Here is a 16,989-nt window from a genome sequence, read left to right as displayed (position 1 = left end):
TACCATTACCCCCCGCGCATATGATGAGTATGAGGAGTGGTGTATCGATTCAGCCCATCTTCGCCCCACAGTGATTGGGCGCGTCGGCGCGCAGTGTGTCTCCTGCAGTAGTGCAATGTCTACGCGCAGCCTGTCTAGGTATGCCAGTGTTTGTCTAATTTTCTTGGGATTACCAAGCCCCCTCACATTCCATGTAAGCAGTCGGATACATTCAGCTCCTAAGCGTTGCTCAGCCATGAGTCATGTGTGGTGGTGATGCATTCTGTAGCACGCCGTTAGTGGGTGTGTCCCAGCGACCAACTAGACACAGAGGGACCTTAATATTCCTGTCTAATAGCACTCGGATTTCAGCGATGCGTCTCATGCACAGTGACCAACTTGTTAACTTCCCAGCCCCAACCCCCTTCCCCCCACCCACTTTAGCATCCCAACCATGCCAAAGACATTCCCCACAATTTGCAACAAACATTAACTCAACTGAGTTCGGGGATCACCCACTTTGGGGGACCACCTAGAGCACACCTCTCCATCCAACTTAATGGATGTGGACGAGGGGTTATTTTCGTGTGAGGTTCATTGGCCTCATGTCTAGACATGCGTTCCCACGGTCCGCCACCCGTCCCCGACAGCCATCTCAGCAATTGCCCGCCATGCAATGGACCCTGCCCACCAACGTATCAGCCCGCACACAGCCTTTTCGCAACTGACTCGGTGGCTCAGGCCCCAGCTATTTCCCCCGGGCTCTAGTGTCCCTGCCAGCAAGTGCGTTAGCATTGTCCCCGTCCCCTGGGCTGCAGGCAGTAGCAGTACATAGTGGCAGTAATTGACCCCAGGCAGGCCCCTGTTAGTTAGCACAGTACCTTCTCTGTAGTCCCGAATCAAAAGCCATCGTGGGCCCACCAGGGCGAGTACATCAGAAGGGCTATCCGGTATCTGCTTTGGCCCGAGCCCGGGCCGTCGCAATCATGACGTCCGTCCGTATAACCCCCACCAGGGTAGGGGGGCCGCCCGCATTAGCACACACCTACATCCCACGCCGTGACCGCGACATCAGCTCGTGTTGGGCAGTGTCAAGGTCGCATTCCGAGCGTTTCTCTTTGGCCATCCTCTAGTCGGTGTCCGCCTCCTGCTCTTGCCTCTGTCTCTCTTTGTGCCTGGCTCCAATTTTTTTAACTAGTTCGTGTGCCGCCTGCGGCGTGTGACACAGCGTCGCCCGGCCCCCATGTGTGACACGAAGCCGGGCCGGGTAGAGCATAGCATAGTCCACACCAAGATCGCGAAGTTTCTTTTTAACCGGGTTGAATTCCTTACGTGCCAGCTGGACTGCCATCGTAAAGTCCGGGTAGAATTCTAACGTGTTGCCCTGGTATGCGACTTTTTTCTTCTCTCTCGCTGTTCTGAGGATGGCATCACGATCTCTGTAGTTCAATACTCTAGCGACTATTGGTCGCGGGGGCGCTCCAGGTTTCGGTCTCGGGGCTAGTGATCTGTGCGCTCTTTCAATCAGGAACATCGGAGATAGTTGATCCGCTCCGATGACGCTGCGTATCATCTCCTCAACGTATGTTTCCATCCTGCCTATGTTGGTGGACTCCGGAACCCCCGTTATACGCACATTATTGCGCCTCGATCGCGCCTCCACGTCCTCCGTCTTGTTCCGTAGCGCCTCCAACAACTTCTCAGCCTCTGCGCATTGCTTGGCCGTGTTTAGCGAGGCATCTTCCATTGCCCCGATTCGTGTCTCCGCCTCCGTCAGCCGCTCACCGTGCCCATTCAGCTTGGCCGCCATGTTGTCCACGCGCAGCGTGATAGTGTCCAGTTTTCCATGAATGTCGTGCAGGCTTTGCTGGATGGCCCGTAAAGCCCCCTCCATGCCCAGGGGTGTCGCCTCCTCGGCATCAGTGGCAGTGTCCGACGACACAGTGGCGCCCTTGGCCAGCCTCTTGGCTTCAAAGCGGAGCTTAGCTTGTGTCTTTTCTGGCTTCCCCATCTCGTGGCGTTACTCCTCCTTGCCCCCGATGAATCCGCCCGCAGTGCCACCCAGCCGCGGCATCCCTCGCCCAGCGGCGATGCAGTTTGGGGAAGCGGGGCAACAGCGTCAGGGCCTCGTGGCCCGACTCGGGTAGGCGCGCTTACACCACCACTCCACACATTAGATGCGCCGCCGCGCCTGCAGCAAGCATCAGCGACCAGGTGCCAACGTGGACCGCAGCTCGTGTGCCCCAGGCGCGTAGTACTCACACAGTTCCTGGCTCATGTGGTAGGCCACGTCGTGTAGGCAGAGGCAGTCGCTCTCACGCTCTCGTCCCGTTAGCTTGGGGCTGTTCAGCTTTCCCGCCTCCTGACGAGCAAATAGGCCAGCAGCGTCCCCGCAATCTCGCTATTTCGTCGTCTTGCCATCCAGTATAGTGCTATATGCCACCGCCGGCCTCTGTTGCACTCACCCTCCTCTCATGCCAGCGGGGCGCTCAGTTCGGCACCTCGGGTCAGCGCCATCTCAACGTCAGGCTCCAGCCTTGTCCCCCACTCTGCGCCAAACCGCTTCTCATGTCGCACACTGCTCTGGAGCCCTCCGGCCTTCAGCTCCGATTCCACCCGCGAGGGCAGCATCTGGCGTCTCCAACTCCGCAGGCACAGCTCGCCGCGATCGCTCCCAGGCTCAGCGCGCTGTCGTCTACCTGGGCGCCGCCATTTTGACAGCCGTTGGACGCGCCTGCATCGGAACGGTCAACGCCGTGTATCAAGAGGAAATGGCCAGCTCACACAATTTCCAGACACGCCACAGGTGGCGGCCACCTTCCGACGCCCGTGGTGCTGTTTATAGGCAGTGGCGGCGCGTGTATCACGCCAGTCGCATCGCTTGTTTCCCCCGTCCGGCGGAGCTGTCTCAGAAGGCAGCCATTCCGCTGTGCGCCCTCTAGCACCCCCAGGAATTTGGTAATTCTGCAGGTAAACGTTGCTTGAAAATCAATTGAGAATCATTACACAGTGTCCAGCCTTTTTCACATTTAAGATAAACTGTGTAATGACCAGAAGTTATCGAGGGTCCATCATGGAAAATTATTGCAACTGCAACAAAAGTTTTTCCTGATATTGATAATTGTTTTCCTACAAACTTCTTTATAGAAGTGTCCAATTTTGTTCCTTCAGCTCAACAACGTTGCATCATTAAAATTACATACTGTCCATATTTCTTTAAAAATAACGTTGAAAACATGTCTGATTTACATTTAGAACATTCCATGCTGTGATTGGCATCTTTAACTAATTTACTAAAAGTCACTGATTTACTCTCTGGTAATGTTAAATATATGAACCTTTCAGAATCAACATTAGAGCTGCATGTGTTGAAACAGTTTTCACAACTATGTTCCCATTTATAAGAGAGACCAAACATATTTTCTATTTCTATCCCTTCTTCTTCCAGTACCATAAGCATATACATCAAGAATTCCTGTGCATCTTGCTGGACATTTTGAGTAAACTGTGTACTTCCTGAACATACATCTAAAAGTTTTCTAACATCAGAAGCACTTTCTATTTTAGTTTTATCATTACTCAGCTTCTCAAAAAGAAAACTCAGCAGAGAACAGAATCTTTTTTCATGATTTAGTATTATCTGCTCTTGCAAACTTTCAAGATAAAATACAACATTCAGCACTACATTAGCATAGCAGTTGACACCAGAGCTATTTTCAAAATGACAACCAACAACCTCTTCAGCATTGTCCTTTTTCTTTTTGCTTGCAATCACATCACTCTCCTTTTGTTTTCTCTTCTGTACATCCTCATTACAGATATTCTCAATTCTCCTTTTCCGACAAACAACACGTTTTTCAAACACAGGATACTGACCTAAATGAGGAGCATAGCTTCTTCTTAATCTATTATATTCCTTTACACCGTTTGCATCAGCACTAACTTTTGAGTCATCAAAGTCTATCATGAATAGACCAGATAATGTTTTCACTCGTGACAAAGCAACATATGCCATACCTTCTTTGAACACAGTTGAACCAATGTTTACAAAAGCACTATCTACAGTTAATCCTTGAGATTTGTGAATAGTTACAGCATATGCTCGAGAAAATGGAAACTGCTTCCTACGTACATATAAGTCTTTCACAAGCAAGAAACGAACTGAACAACGACAAATGTCTTTAACCTCTTCAATCTGATCAAATTTTATTTTTAAAAATTCAATTCCATCTTTTTTCTGGTATTTCACAAAACCCACAACTTTACCCATAGCTCCATTCACTAAACCTTTTTCTACATCCAAATTTCTTCTTAAAAATACTCGACAGTTCATATAAACATAAAGATTTTTTTCTAATCCAGCTGTTTTCGAAATGTTCTTCTCTAGAGAATCCAATTTATTTTTCAGTTTGCCTGTTAATGTAATAGTAATTCCTTCATGCTGAATTTTGTCCACTGCTTCCATTTTCTTAATCTCTTCCTTTTCCAATTTCAAAAGTTCCTCATTGAATATCGAGCATTCACGTAGTGTTGGCATTAAGCAGATTACAGTATTTTTTTCTGCAATGTTCTGGTATATTTTCTCTGCAACTATTTCTTCATTTGGAAATAAATTATGTAGCAACCGACTCTGTAATGCTTCTCTGCCAACTTCTGTGAGTAGTCCAATTCTGATATCTTTCAGAATACTTGCATAATCTTCATCGTTTGCTTGCCTCATATTGGTAGTGAGTTCTTTGTACTCAAAGAATGACCAAATATTCGCATTACCAATACTTCCTAATGACTTCTTTGTGTCTTCATGTGTCACAGTATTAAACACTGGTTGTCCTTTAACTGGAGTGAGCTGCAGAAGATCCCCAAAAACTATAACATGTTTTCCTCCAAATAACACGTCATAGTCTCTCTTTAGAATTTGCTGCATTCTTAAATGCACAAAGGCAAGCATTAAGTTTGATACCATGCTTACCTCATCAATAATGAGAACTTGCATCTTCTTCAACACTCTTGAAACTTCTAAGCATGCTTCTCCTGTTAACTTGTGCTATTCTATTTTGTTCTCATGCTCCACTGGTAACATTAGCAAGCGATGTAAGGTAATTCCTTTTATGTTATATGCTGCTAACCCAGTTGGCAGATATTGACAGGATGAGAGCCTGTGTATAACTGTGCACTGTTCACAAAGTGTCTAGTCTGACACTATACAATTTTCGAAATCATAATGTGTTTAATTTTAAACACTGAAACAAGACATTATCTAGAGTATTTCACAATATTTGAATGTGAACCAAGGAGTAAACATATTACGGTTTGTACCAAAACAAATTCATGTCATGTATGCATAAAGAACTCAGTTACATACAAGAAACATGTGTGGCATTAATTAGATTACATGTTATAGACATCTGATAATGCAACAAAATTACAACACAGCAGAAATGTCAAAGCCCAATGCATTTCGGAACCAGCCGGTTCCTTCGTCAGGGGAAAATCTGAAAAATAAAAAATAAACCATTTTGCTGGTGAGTACTATTCACTTGGGGCTCAATCTCTGAATATAATGATGAACAAGCGTGTCTCAAAAGGGGTTACCTGTTCGTGTGTGCTATTATATATGCTCTGAAACAAATAAGAATATGACCAAGTCAGCAACAACTAGGGCTGTGGGATGTACGTGAAAAATGACAGCAAATGATTGCCAAATTCACGCTTACCTGATTAGTAAGGAACCTCGTGATTCTGAAATTATAAAGAACGAACCATATGGGGTTACTGGGGATAACAGAACCTGGGATAAAGTAAAAGTGCTCAGGTATATTGGTTCCCGAAGAGATAAAAAGCTTACCTCTGACGAGATACTTTTGGGAGCTGTGTGGAGAATGAATGAGAGATATCAACAGACGTGCCGTGTGTAATAAGTAGAGAGTAACGATATGTACGGTGTTAACAACTTGCAAGCGTTACCAAACAGGTAAAGGTCTTACCTCTAGTAAGATGTCTAAGGAGCTGCGAGGAAAGTGAAGAAAACAAAGTTTTAGCATCAAACACGTGACCGAAGTTAACGGATAACACGGCCACCGTATATACTCGTGGCGGAAACCTTACCTTAAAGGTATTTCGGAACAAGAGTAACCAATGATTCTCCTCACAGGATAGGCGAGTGTAAAAAAGTCTAAAATAAGGATGCTACTTAAAGGTAGAAACCGGAACGTAAACCGGAAGTACTCGAAATAAACAGCGGACAATTGCAATCAACAAAGTGTTTCTAACTGAACGGACGCACACGGGCGCCATCTTAGAACGGAGTCAATAGACTTCCAAACGAATTAGCAGATACACCTGGGTTCAAGGAATATTGTAGTGGGAACAAAGAAAGTATAAGCGAAAGAAAGAAAAGCAAAGTCCTCAGAGAAAGATATTAATCGTTTACGACTGTAGACTTGCGATCGGAAAAGCAATCAGAAAATCTCCGAAGCTGATTTTCCTGCCTAGAACTAATCACTATTTCGGTAAGACAAGAACTGCAAAGTGCAAGGAACTAAGAATACAGCCTCTGAAGTTGAGACTGAACCTCTTGTTTTACAAGACAAAACATATAAGGAGTGTGGGTGCAAAGCCGGCACTTGTGTGGGGATTAAGATCGATTGGTCACCGGGGGAAACGAAGGGATGATCTGTGGCTGCAGAAAAAAGAGGTATTGTGAAATTTGCCAAATGTAGACATTAAATGGATTGATCAGAGAGGGTTAAAGTGGCACCAATTAATGCCTTTGGTGAAAACCTTTCTACATCTCCCGCAGCCTAACCTTATTATTGTGCACTATGGTGGAAATGACCTAGGCACTTTAACTGGGGTAGGTCTGGAAATGCTTATTAAGGACACCTTTGTGCAATTGATGTCACTTTTTCCACAAACTGCCTTTGTATATTCTAATATATGCCAAAGGCAAAAGTGGAACTGGTCCAACCAATTTTGTCCGCAGATTGACAAAGCAAGAAAGCATGTCAATAAGTCTGTTTCTGCTTTCCTCAGAGACTATGGTATGGGTTCTATATACCACAACAACTTGCGTTACAACATGCAAGACATTTATAGAGGAGACGGTGTACATTTCAATGATGAAGGGAACAGAGTATTCCTCTTGAACTTTAGACTCTGCATCGGTACTTACTTATAGGTACAAAAAACACTCCATGAACACAACGGCTCTTTTTAGAGCCAACCAACATCCAAACATTTCATTTTGATTTTTAATTCTATTTTTTTTTTCCCGCCGTACGCTTACCGTACGCACACGGTACGCGTACCCCGCGATTTTTAAAAAAAATATAAAAATGTATTTTTCACACTTCTGAGTCCTTTTTGGACCCCCTGACAAAGGCTAGGGGGTCTGCAACACTCTACCTTGCCCCCTTTTCACGTTCTCCACCTTTGTTTTTCAGTGTGAGACACACAAAATGGCGGCCGACACTTCCTGATTTCGACCGACTGGAATGTTTACTGTCATGTAACCACCAATCAGAATTACGCTCGCGCACGGCAGCGTGCGCGTACGGTATGCTTACCGTACGCGCACGGTGCACGCTTATAGATATATATGTACTTTTAACTGAAATATTCTCAGGAACTACAGAACAGATTTACTTCAGATATTCAAAAGGCACATCCCTGACCTGAGGACTACCTCTCTGCCAAATTTCAAATAATTCTGTTCAGCCGTTCGGGCTGTACCTTGGCCTAAAGGTCCCTACGGAAAAATGCAGGGGGAAAACGCGTTTTGGGACCCCCCTTTTTTCTCGGCCCCCGCTTGACTAATCACCCCGAGACTTTCAGGGTAGGAGCGGAGTGGAGCGCCCCACCTATTTTGAAAAATTTGCGAGGATTCATCAACCGGCGCCAAAGTTATTCAAAATAGAATTTTCAGATTTCCTATGGAAACATGGTCCTACCTATAACTATCTACTGGCGACTGCCAGTAGATAATATATATATATATATATATATATATATATATATATATATATATATATATATATATATATATATATATATATATATATATATATATTATCTATACAGGTTTTTGCTTCCATTATATGTACTTACATTTATATTGTATAGGTATGCATGGTAAAGGCATTGTGGGGTAAAGGCTGCATGGCAATGGCATGTATGGCATGGCATGCGTGGATTTGTCATTCATCCATCCATTCAGGCCTCGCCTTATTACTTCTCAAGGTCTGTGTTTGGGTCCACAAATTCATCTATGGAGTCAAATAACAACACTCATCCTATGGGGAAAGAAGCCATAGTTTTGCCATCATTGGTGCTTTCACACAGTCCTTCGCTATAGGAGTCTGAAGAGATAATCTTTCCTTGGAGCATCTTTTTTAATTGCAACTTACCATCTTTTGAGAAACCCTCTCCCTAAGGGTATGAGTTTTCTGGCATATCATGGATTCCTTTAAGCACATCTACTCTTCATTCACCTATCATTTATCTGTCCTACACACCATCAGTTACCAGTCAGAAATAGGGATCCCCTGGGACAGTGCTATTTATTAGTCTGAAACCACACACAGAGCCCTATGCTTCTAGGTTCCCCTCTAACTAGCAGTGATTCATCACCCAGGGAAAGGTTCATATGATTTGGGGATTAAGTATGGTAATGGGCAATCCTCCCATAAATGTAAGAATTGTAAGTCAGTCCTGATCAAGACTTTGTTCAGAAAGAAGGCCCTTCTCCTGGGAACCGCCCTCCTTCCTCCCACACCCATCTCAAACATTCTTGTTGGTCCTGTCAGCTGCATCCAGCCTGAGCATTCTATTCTGATGTCACCGGGGCACTGACCTGGGGGCTACAATCAAATGATAAGCCTATTGAGGCTCTTCCTTTCCCCTGCATTCATTCCAAACCACACATTTTTTAAATAACATTACAGTATTGGAATGTTAAGAGCGCCATTGAAAACAATGGAGCGACTCTGGGCTTCTTATGTCTCGTTTAAGCCTTCTGCTCAAACATTCCAAAGTTTGTCCTTCAGTTTCACCCTATTTAAATTAGAAAATGCTGCCCCTAGTGGGTGGAATGTTCTGATAGCCTTACAGCCTGGGCCTATAACTCGGGTTCAGGGCCTTTACCGATATAGTCCTCGCCAGTGGGCTATAAGGATATAATAAAAGAGTGTTAAGCATATACTACCCGTACCTTCTACCAAGTTAACAAAATTAAAGTGTAATCCCGGTTACAAAATGCTGGCAAATAGTACTATAAACAGAAGAAAGCATTGGTGTGTGAAAAGGAAATAAAAAGACACAAACCTAAATGTGTTTTCGATATGGTTACAAGACTTAACTGCTGGACAAAATGCACCTCCTTCCATTTTTCAGGAAGTCTGTACATCAGTAGATGATGCAAGACAAAACTAAGAGGCTCATTATGATGGCGGAAGGACTGTCACCACCGGGCCGGCGGTGGCGGTCCTATCCGCCATCATACAGAAAATTCCCACTGCCAAATTAGGACGGCAGTGGGAATCACAATGGTTCCATGGCAGACGGAATGTCCGTCTGCCATGGTTCCGCAAGGCGGTTCTTTTCCGGCCACCTTGGGGAACCCGGACCCAGGGCAACATTGAGGCGGTGCCATGCAGGCACCGTCGTAGGGATTACGGTATCCCTTCCCACCTGTCTTTTTGCGGCGGATGTCCCTCCGCAAAAAGACAGACGGAGACTAGCTTTGGGGGCTTGTTTCAGGCCCCCTCTGTGTGTGGGTGGGGTGCACTGGGGGGGTACCCATGGTACCCCCCTGCAGTTCCATGCACCAAGTGGCAGGCACCGCATGGTGACTGCCACGTTGTGCAGGGAAATACGGTGCAAGCACCTTTAACATTGCGGACGGTGCTGCAGCCAGCAGCATTGCCCGCAATGTTAAAGGGCCAGGATGCACGCACCAGTATGGCGGGCACATCCTAATAGCAGTGGTGGGACCGCCGCATGTCTGTCGTGCGGTCCCAAACACCGCTATGGCGGCGGGCGGACCAAGTCTGCCCGCCATCATAATGAGCCCCTAAGACCTTGAAAACTGGCTTTGTTAGTTATATTGTGTTATCGATGGACATTAGACAATTTGATAGTAATGCAACAGATTCAAACAGAAAGATGTTTACTTGAGTAACTGTAACTCGTATTGGTTAGTTGGTATAAATTAGATTTGTTGGAAAATCGACTGACAAAACAAATTGGGAAAGTCAGTCTACACGTCTGAATACATAAAAAGAACAAAATACTTTGAGAGACTAAAACATGGTAAACGCGGTGTAAGTTATGTGAATTTTAAGTTAGATATGAGAAACGGTTCTTAAGTAGGCTTGAAAAGGAAAACAAATTGAAAATGTCTAACAGTTGATAAAATATTTGTTTTTACAAAACATTAGCGAAGAGTATCCAATGAATTTAAGGATCAAAAAAGTAAACGGAACGCTAGATTATTACGACGCTGTTGTGAATAGTTCTCCCTTACGTATTGTTGTGAAGTATTCATTTAGGATTACTGTATTGTATCTTTATGTCCACAAAATAGAAAAGCTGTTAAATGGGTGAGCAGCATAGGAACTAAATTAAGAAAAGGCTTTGAGTGTTTTCCATATGAAGGCATGTAAAAGAACTTAAGCATACTTTTAACATGTTTTATCTATAAAAATGAGGCTCTGCAAGGACAAGGATGACAAAAATGTGCTGCTGGGTAACCAGTTGCATTGTAATGACTTACTGGATGTAATTCATAACCAAATAAGAAGCAGGGGTTTCAATGTAAAAGAGCAAAAATCCTGGTTAAATAATAAAACAGGCTTTTTACATTCTTTTATTGATTTTTGAAAAAAAACATAAATTCCTCATAAAAGTACAGTTAAACAGCAAGAGTTAATCAGAATCATAACATGAATTAATGCTGGAATAAACACCACAAGGCAACTCAAATAATAAGAAGTAGTTAAGTATTCATCACATTTGTAAGCTATTTCCCAGTATTTAAAACAGCTCTTTCTACATTTGGAATTTTACTTGCATCTGTGGCGCGAGGGTGGAGACTCAAGAAGGTAAGCACACAAACAAAGGGAAAGAAAGATGAAGGAGTAAAGAGAGGCAATGCGATACATCAATATTCATTAAAGAAGAATATATATAATAATATAATATATCATGCTGTTTGTTATTACCTTCCTTCTAATTCTAGCAAATCTTGCAGCATGCACTCACATATGTGACCATTTTTCTGTGAAAGCTTCTGAAGTGATGCTTGCGGACACATAACTGTAATTAATTCAATCATATTTGGGATCTTGTTGCTTTTCCATATCTTTAAAACGATCCTCTTGCTTTCCATAACAATCGTAGATTTTAAGTTTTCGAGTGTGTCCAGTCCATCATCAAAATTTAGGATACTTATTTGCAAACTGTCATGTGATTTTTCTTCAAATGAGAGATACCCTCTTGTACTCATAAAACATGTAACAAAAGAGAGACCAAATGATTGAAGAGAGACCAAAACATGTTACGGTCAGACAGACACAGGGGCATAATTACGAAGAAGAGACGAAGCTTGGTGTTAGCATTCTTGGCTCAACGCCACGCTCCGTCATTTCTGAAACATAGGTGTGCACCGCATTTACAACAATACGGTGCAGCCCTGCGTTTCCCCCTGCGCTGGCGCTAAATTTAGCTTCCTAGTGCCAATGCAGGCACCCTTGAACCATAGTCCAGGGGTGCCTGTGTTGTGGGGAATGATTATTTATGTGCAGGAAGGTGTCCCTTCCTGCACATAAAACAATCTTAAATGGCGATTTGTAACTTCTACGTGTACTGCTTCGTGCAGCACACATAGAAGTTGGAACTCATCATTTTTAAAATGATTGTTTATGTGCAGGAAGGGACACCTTTCACGCTAAGTATAGCGGAAATTGCAGTAGAATTAGGATATTATTTCAGACAATCAGAGAAGTCAACTACTTATACTGTCCCCTATGTGAATTACTTGGAAGACTCAAGTGTTTAGTAGGTAGTTGTCAAGACCTAAGCAAGAAGGTTTGTAAATGTACCTTGCCAAGCCACATCTCTTTAACTCTAACATACATTGCTTAGCCTGATTTTGTAATATTTGTTTGCAATTATCTATTTATACAATTGTCAATTGCAGTCTTTCCAACCCTGTCAGTGCCAAAGCTTGCTTTAGGATATGTTATTTAATTACAATGTACCCAACCAAGCACCTTATTCACTGACAGACGAGAAAGAGCTTTAGACCTTTTTGGGCGCAGTAGCATAGCAACATTGTACAAGCTAAGACAGAGACATGTTTTAGTAGATTAACATGTGTTTTGCCTTCGTACAAACAGAAACCACGTCTGGCATCATGACCACCGTCGAAGGTACTCCATTGCTCATTCTGGGAGTGACCTTATGCAAACTTGTCATTTCAGCTCAGCTATCGGATGAAAATAGACAATGTAAGTAATTTAATAATTCATCTCATGGATTACCTCTCCTGGATTTCTTGCTGTGTGTTTTGTACTCATAAAAAATATCTGTGAATAATTCACAATCACGTCCAAACTCACTCAAGCGCAAATTGATCTTTGCTGAATCTAAAAAAAAAGGGATAAAGTAGAGTACAGTTTTGGCATGTACAATCTCCTTTATACACATTTAACAGTTTCAGAGTGCTGCATTGCTCTCTAACAAGGTTTTTAGTTTATTTATCAATAAATAAATAGATACTTTGGAGTAGATACGTTTTTTTTTTTAAAGATTCTTCTTGTACCTCACTAGACACACGTCACAGGAATAAGTCGTATCTGAAACATTATTCTTATTCTACATAAATTTGGTAATGAGGTTATAGTGATTGCTATCTGACAACAGATTTTTCAAAGATGGGACATTTTTTTGCAAGCCCCTGTATAAAGGAGACAACATCTTCAATCTTGCAACACCTTTGGGAGTAAATTAAGGGAATCATTTCAGGAACTTGGAATGTTTATGTCGAGTGACACGGGCCAAAAGCATGTTGGCATTTAATGAAGAAGGATAAAAAGGGAAGTGGGTAAAGTGAGTAGTGTGGTGGTATAAGGAACCACGGCAGCAGTTGTAGAGGGAAGTAGATTTAGAAAAGCAGAGAGAAACACGGAAGGGGATCAAGAGAGCGTAGGCGAAAAGAAACACATTGCCAAATCCAAATGTCAGCAAGAAAAGGCTTTTGTAGATTTTTAACTTTGTAGTCAGTGTCCCAGAATACATAGTGCAGGGAAAATGTAAATGGGATATTTTTAACTTTGAAAGGTCTTATACAATTGTATTTCTATGTACTTTAGCCCTCATTTGAAATGGTTTAGTTAAATAGGCAAGATACTACTACACACCTACCAAATGTTATGCTGCACATTAAACAGGCCATGGAGGTCATTATAAGCATTCCTGCTGGAATTAATTATAACATTAATAAATCAACATTAACACACTGATTTCTGAGTGTGGGTCCTGAATTCCAGGCTTTTGTCCGGGCATGGTTGTATGTCAGAATGTTTTGGTTGGAAGTATTAGTAGTATTAGTTGACATAAACATAATGCCCCAAATATGGTTTATAAATATATATTGCCAATTGAAGTCAATACTATAACATGTACCCCCTCAATATGGTGCAGTAGTCCTGCACCATCTATAATCCCATTTTGGCCAAAAACAGAACCTTTTGGTTGAAATGGGAATGCTAGACCATTCCTAGTAAGTTTTCCTCCATGCAGTGGGTGGTATTACGAGGCATCCCAGTGCACGCTATGTGGATATGGCTAATCAGCTATCAAATAATAATAACTGTGCATGTTGAAAAATGTGATACTGAATACATGCTGTGACATACAATTATGATGCCATAGGTGATGTAGCATAAGCATTTAAGATGGACTTGCTTTGATTCATGTAGTGTTAAATGCATCCTTTGTGTAGGTGTAAATGGTGAGAAGGGGCGAATTGTAAGTATGATAACGCATAGTGCAAGAAACAATATTGAAATGAGGGCAAAAGCATAGGTGGTCAACGTTTAGAAATTAGTTTTTTGTTTTATTTTGTTTATGGATTCTTAAGCTGGATAAAGTATACAGCACAATCAGTGATGTAGTGATCTTTTATGCAATATGTTTGGCTGGCTCAGTTATATGTGAGAAGGTAATGCACAACATTGTGGAAGCCAGAGAGAAAGAATGTTGTGAAAAACAATAATATATACTTTGTTTCTTAATTCTCCCTCCTCCAAGCAGTATTAACTTAGGGCCCTATTACGATGCCAGGCGGAAAAGCCGTCCGTCCGCCATGGTGTCTGAATAAATCCCCCCACATGGCCCGCGGCATGCCCGTCTGTCAAATTATGATGCAACGTACACAAAATCAGACCGCAGCGGACGGATGTCACAAAACACCATCCACCATGTTCGGAAAAGCTGTAAATCCGACCACGGCGGACGGGGAAAGCTGTACAATGGCTCAAAAAGGCTGCTCCTGCCGCGGCATAATCGCACGGCTAATTACGATGAGAATGCGGAGCTGGCAGACTGAGCACTGACAGCTTCGCACGCACACAGGCCAAATGAATGGCGGGTGGAACCAACCCCACAATAACGCCGTAGTGTTCCTGTACTTCCTGCCGCCCTCAATCACACACCACAATGACACCCTCCAACTTGCTTATACAAAGGCTGTTGAGAAAAAATGAATTCTCGTTCCCAAAGGGTAGAGAGGATATAGGTTAGAGTAAACCCTCCCAATATCAATAGTTACACAAATAATTTTACTCTAACTAACCATACGGTGGTCATTATTAGTACATATAGATGGAATGATATGATGAACAGGGGAACTTATAACTTCACCACTAGGTGAGCAAGGAAGCAATTCCTTTTAATTTAGGTACCCTCACACACCCTAGTGGTGTCATGCTTCATCATCGGGTCACCCCGACGCCTAAAAGTCGGGGTGGGCTCGACCACAGTGTTGGGAGCGCTTTGAAGAAATGGCAGACCAGGGAGGCTATAAGATAAAAAACCTCAGGCAGATCCCCAGTTTCCCTTTATTTTTGGGTCTGTCTGGGTTGATTAAAAATGATAAGAGTAGGGGTATATAGGAGTATTATGGTCCTATGACCCTAGTGCCAACATGTTTCAGTCCACAGTGGCCATAAAGGTCTAGGACTTTCTTCAGGGCAAACGAGGCCACCCTGGGATTCAGAAGGGGGAATTCCCTATTCTGTTTTATTATGGACAAGGGTAGAGTAGCTACTCCTTGTGTGAAAGACTGATTTATTAATCTGTCTTGCGTTGTAAATCCATCTGTAAGAAAAAGCACAAAGAAACACATATCCAACTTATACAAATAGGTTTGCATCATGGTGTTTCCAAAGTGACGTGTTTCAAAATCGTGTTTGGAATCCAGAGCCACACCTATATGTGCCAGGTGGTCATAAAGGCATAATAGTGTGCAGCTATATCCACATGTGTGTCACTCAAGAATTGTATCTGTGTACAGTTAATCGGCGTGTCAGATATATTGTGAGGTGGCGATTATGCTCGCATTCTATCTGAAACCAGTCGCCAAAACGTGGATACTATCAATGAAAAGAAACTCTCGTAAAATCATCCCACACACATCTCATTCACACCGTATCTGTGATTCAACACAGTATTAAAAACCATGCGTGACTCTTAAGACCTATGGGTAATTGTGCAAGTATCTCTCACTCCTGCATATTTGCTTACCCGGACTTCGAATGGTACTCGTTTCTCAGGGGATGGAAGGGCTAATGGAGTAGCTCTGTAGTCAAACCCTAATGTTTTGCCCCAGGGAAAATATGAAGAGGAATGGTTTGAAATTCATCAAGATAGAGCATCCAGGATCAAACGTAATTAACGATGATTCCTTCTCTGGTGGGGGACCAAATGCTAAGCTAATAGTCCTAGAGTAACAGACTTACTTCGTCAAGAGTCCTGCTCCGCTTCGCCACCTACTTGGACCCGATCCCCGGCGTTTCGCGCCGTGTTACGGTGATCGGGAAGTTTATACTTCCGTATTGTTAGAAGCCCAAGATTAGATTGGTCTGCGCATGCATGTGATCGGTGACGTTTCCCGAACGGGATTTGTCAGTCACGACCTGTGACCCAAGTTGTCAGCCAATAGAAACGTGGTTAAACACGAAGAACGCCGTAATAAACAGATATGGATTTTTTAATCCGTTTATTTATATTAGCGTCCTTATTAAAATAAACTCATGAAATGTAGTATGTATTGTTGAGGGCTCATATATTTGATTAAGGTGTAATAACTGACAGATACGGGATTACATAGTGTGTGCTTTATCCGTGCAGATTCGACGGCGATCTTTGTAGCTAGTTCTCACGGCTGATGGGGGATGTAGTTTATGTGTCCACTGAAGGTAATATTAGTGTTACCCAGTGAAATACATAGCCAGCACTATTCATAATTCTTAATCCCATCAATTGTTGAATATCTTTAAGTTTTAAAGGAAGGAATTTTTTCACTGAGTGACATGAATGTCAGAAGAGGTACTACGCAAGTGTGGTATATACATATGGGCATTTCGCAATTGTAAGATAGTTGATGTTTTAACGGAGTCTAGTATTTTGATTACATGAATCTCAAGGTTTATGTACGGTGTTAAATGGAACCCAATTTCCCAAGAGGGGGGATAGTAACATATGGAAGATTCTCATAAGATTATAGATCACCCATTTGAAGTACAACAGTACTCGTGACGAGGGATGTGCTACATCTACTTGTTCAATTGGTTCCAGGGTATACAATCATTGAGCCCCTTCTCATGGGTCTTTAAACGATAGACCCATCGTTGTTCACGCTCTAGGAGTTTTTGCTGCAAGTTGTTCCCCATAGTTGTGACCTTTTCTAGTACTGTCCACTTCAGCTCTGTGTCCTTATGTTTTTTCTCC

The 16,989-nt window shown here is 42.9% G+C and overlaps 1 protein-coding gene across 2 annotated transcripts in view; it reads left to right on the top strand.

The window, feature by feature from the left end:
• LOC146805036 (interleukin-5 receptor subunit alpha-like) overlaps nucleotides 1-16,989 on the top strand; it is a 450,109-nt gene that overhangs the window by 105,765 nt on the left and 327,355 nt on the right. For both annotated transcript variants that reach the window (XM_085620451.1, XM_085620452.1), the window contains exon 2: nucleotides 12,375-12,485. In XM_085620451.1, the coding sequence (XP_085476577.1) occupies nucleotides 12,392-12,485 (94 nt within the window). In that variant the 5' untranslated portion in view covers nucleotides 12,375-12,391. The remainder of the gene's footprint in view (nucleotides 1-12,374; nucleotides 12,486-16,989) is intronic.

The sequence above is a fragment of the Triturus cristatus genome, chromosome 8 (genome assembly GCF_964204655.1).
Source record: "Triturus cristatus chromosome 8, aTriCri1.1, whole genome shotgun sequence".
NCBI lineage: Eukaryota > Metazoa > Chordata > Amphibia > Caudata > Salamandridae > Triturus > Triturus cristatus.
The sequence above is the reverse complement of the archived record's forward strand: the minus strand, read 5'-3'. Positions and strand labels throughout refer to the sequence as shown.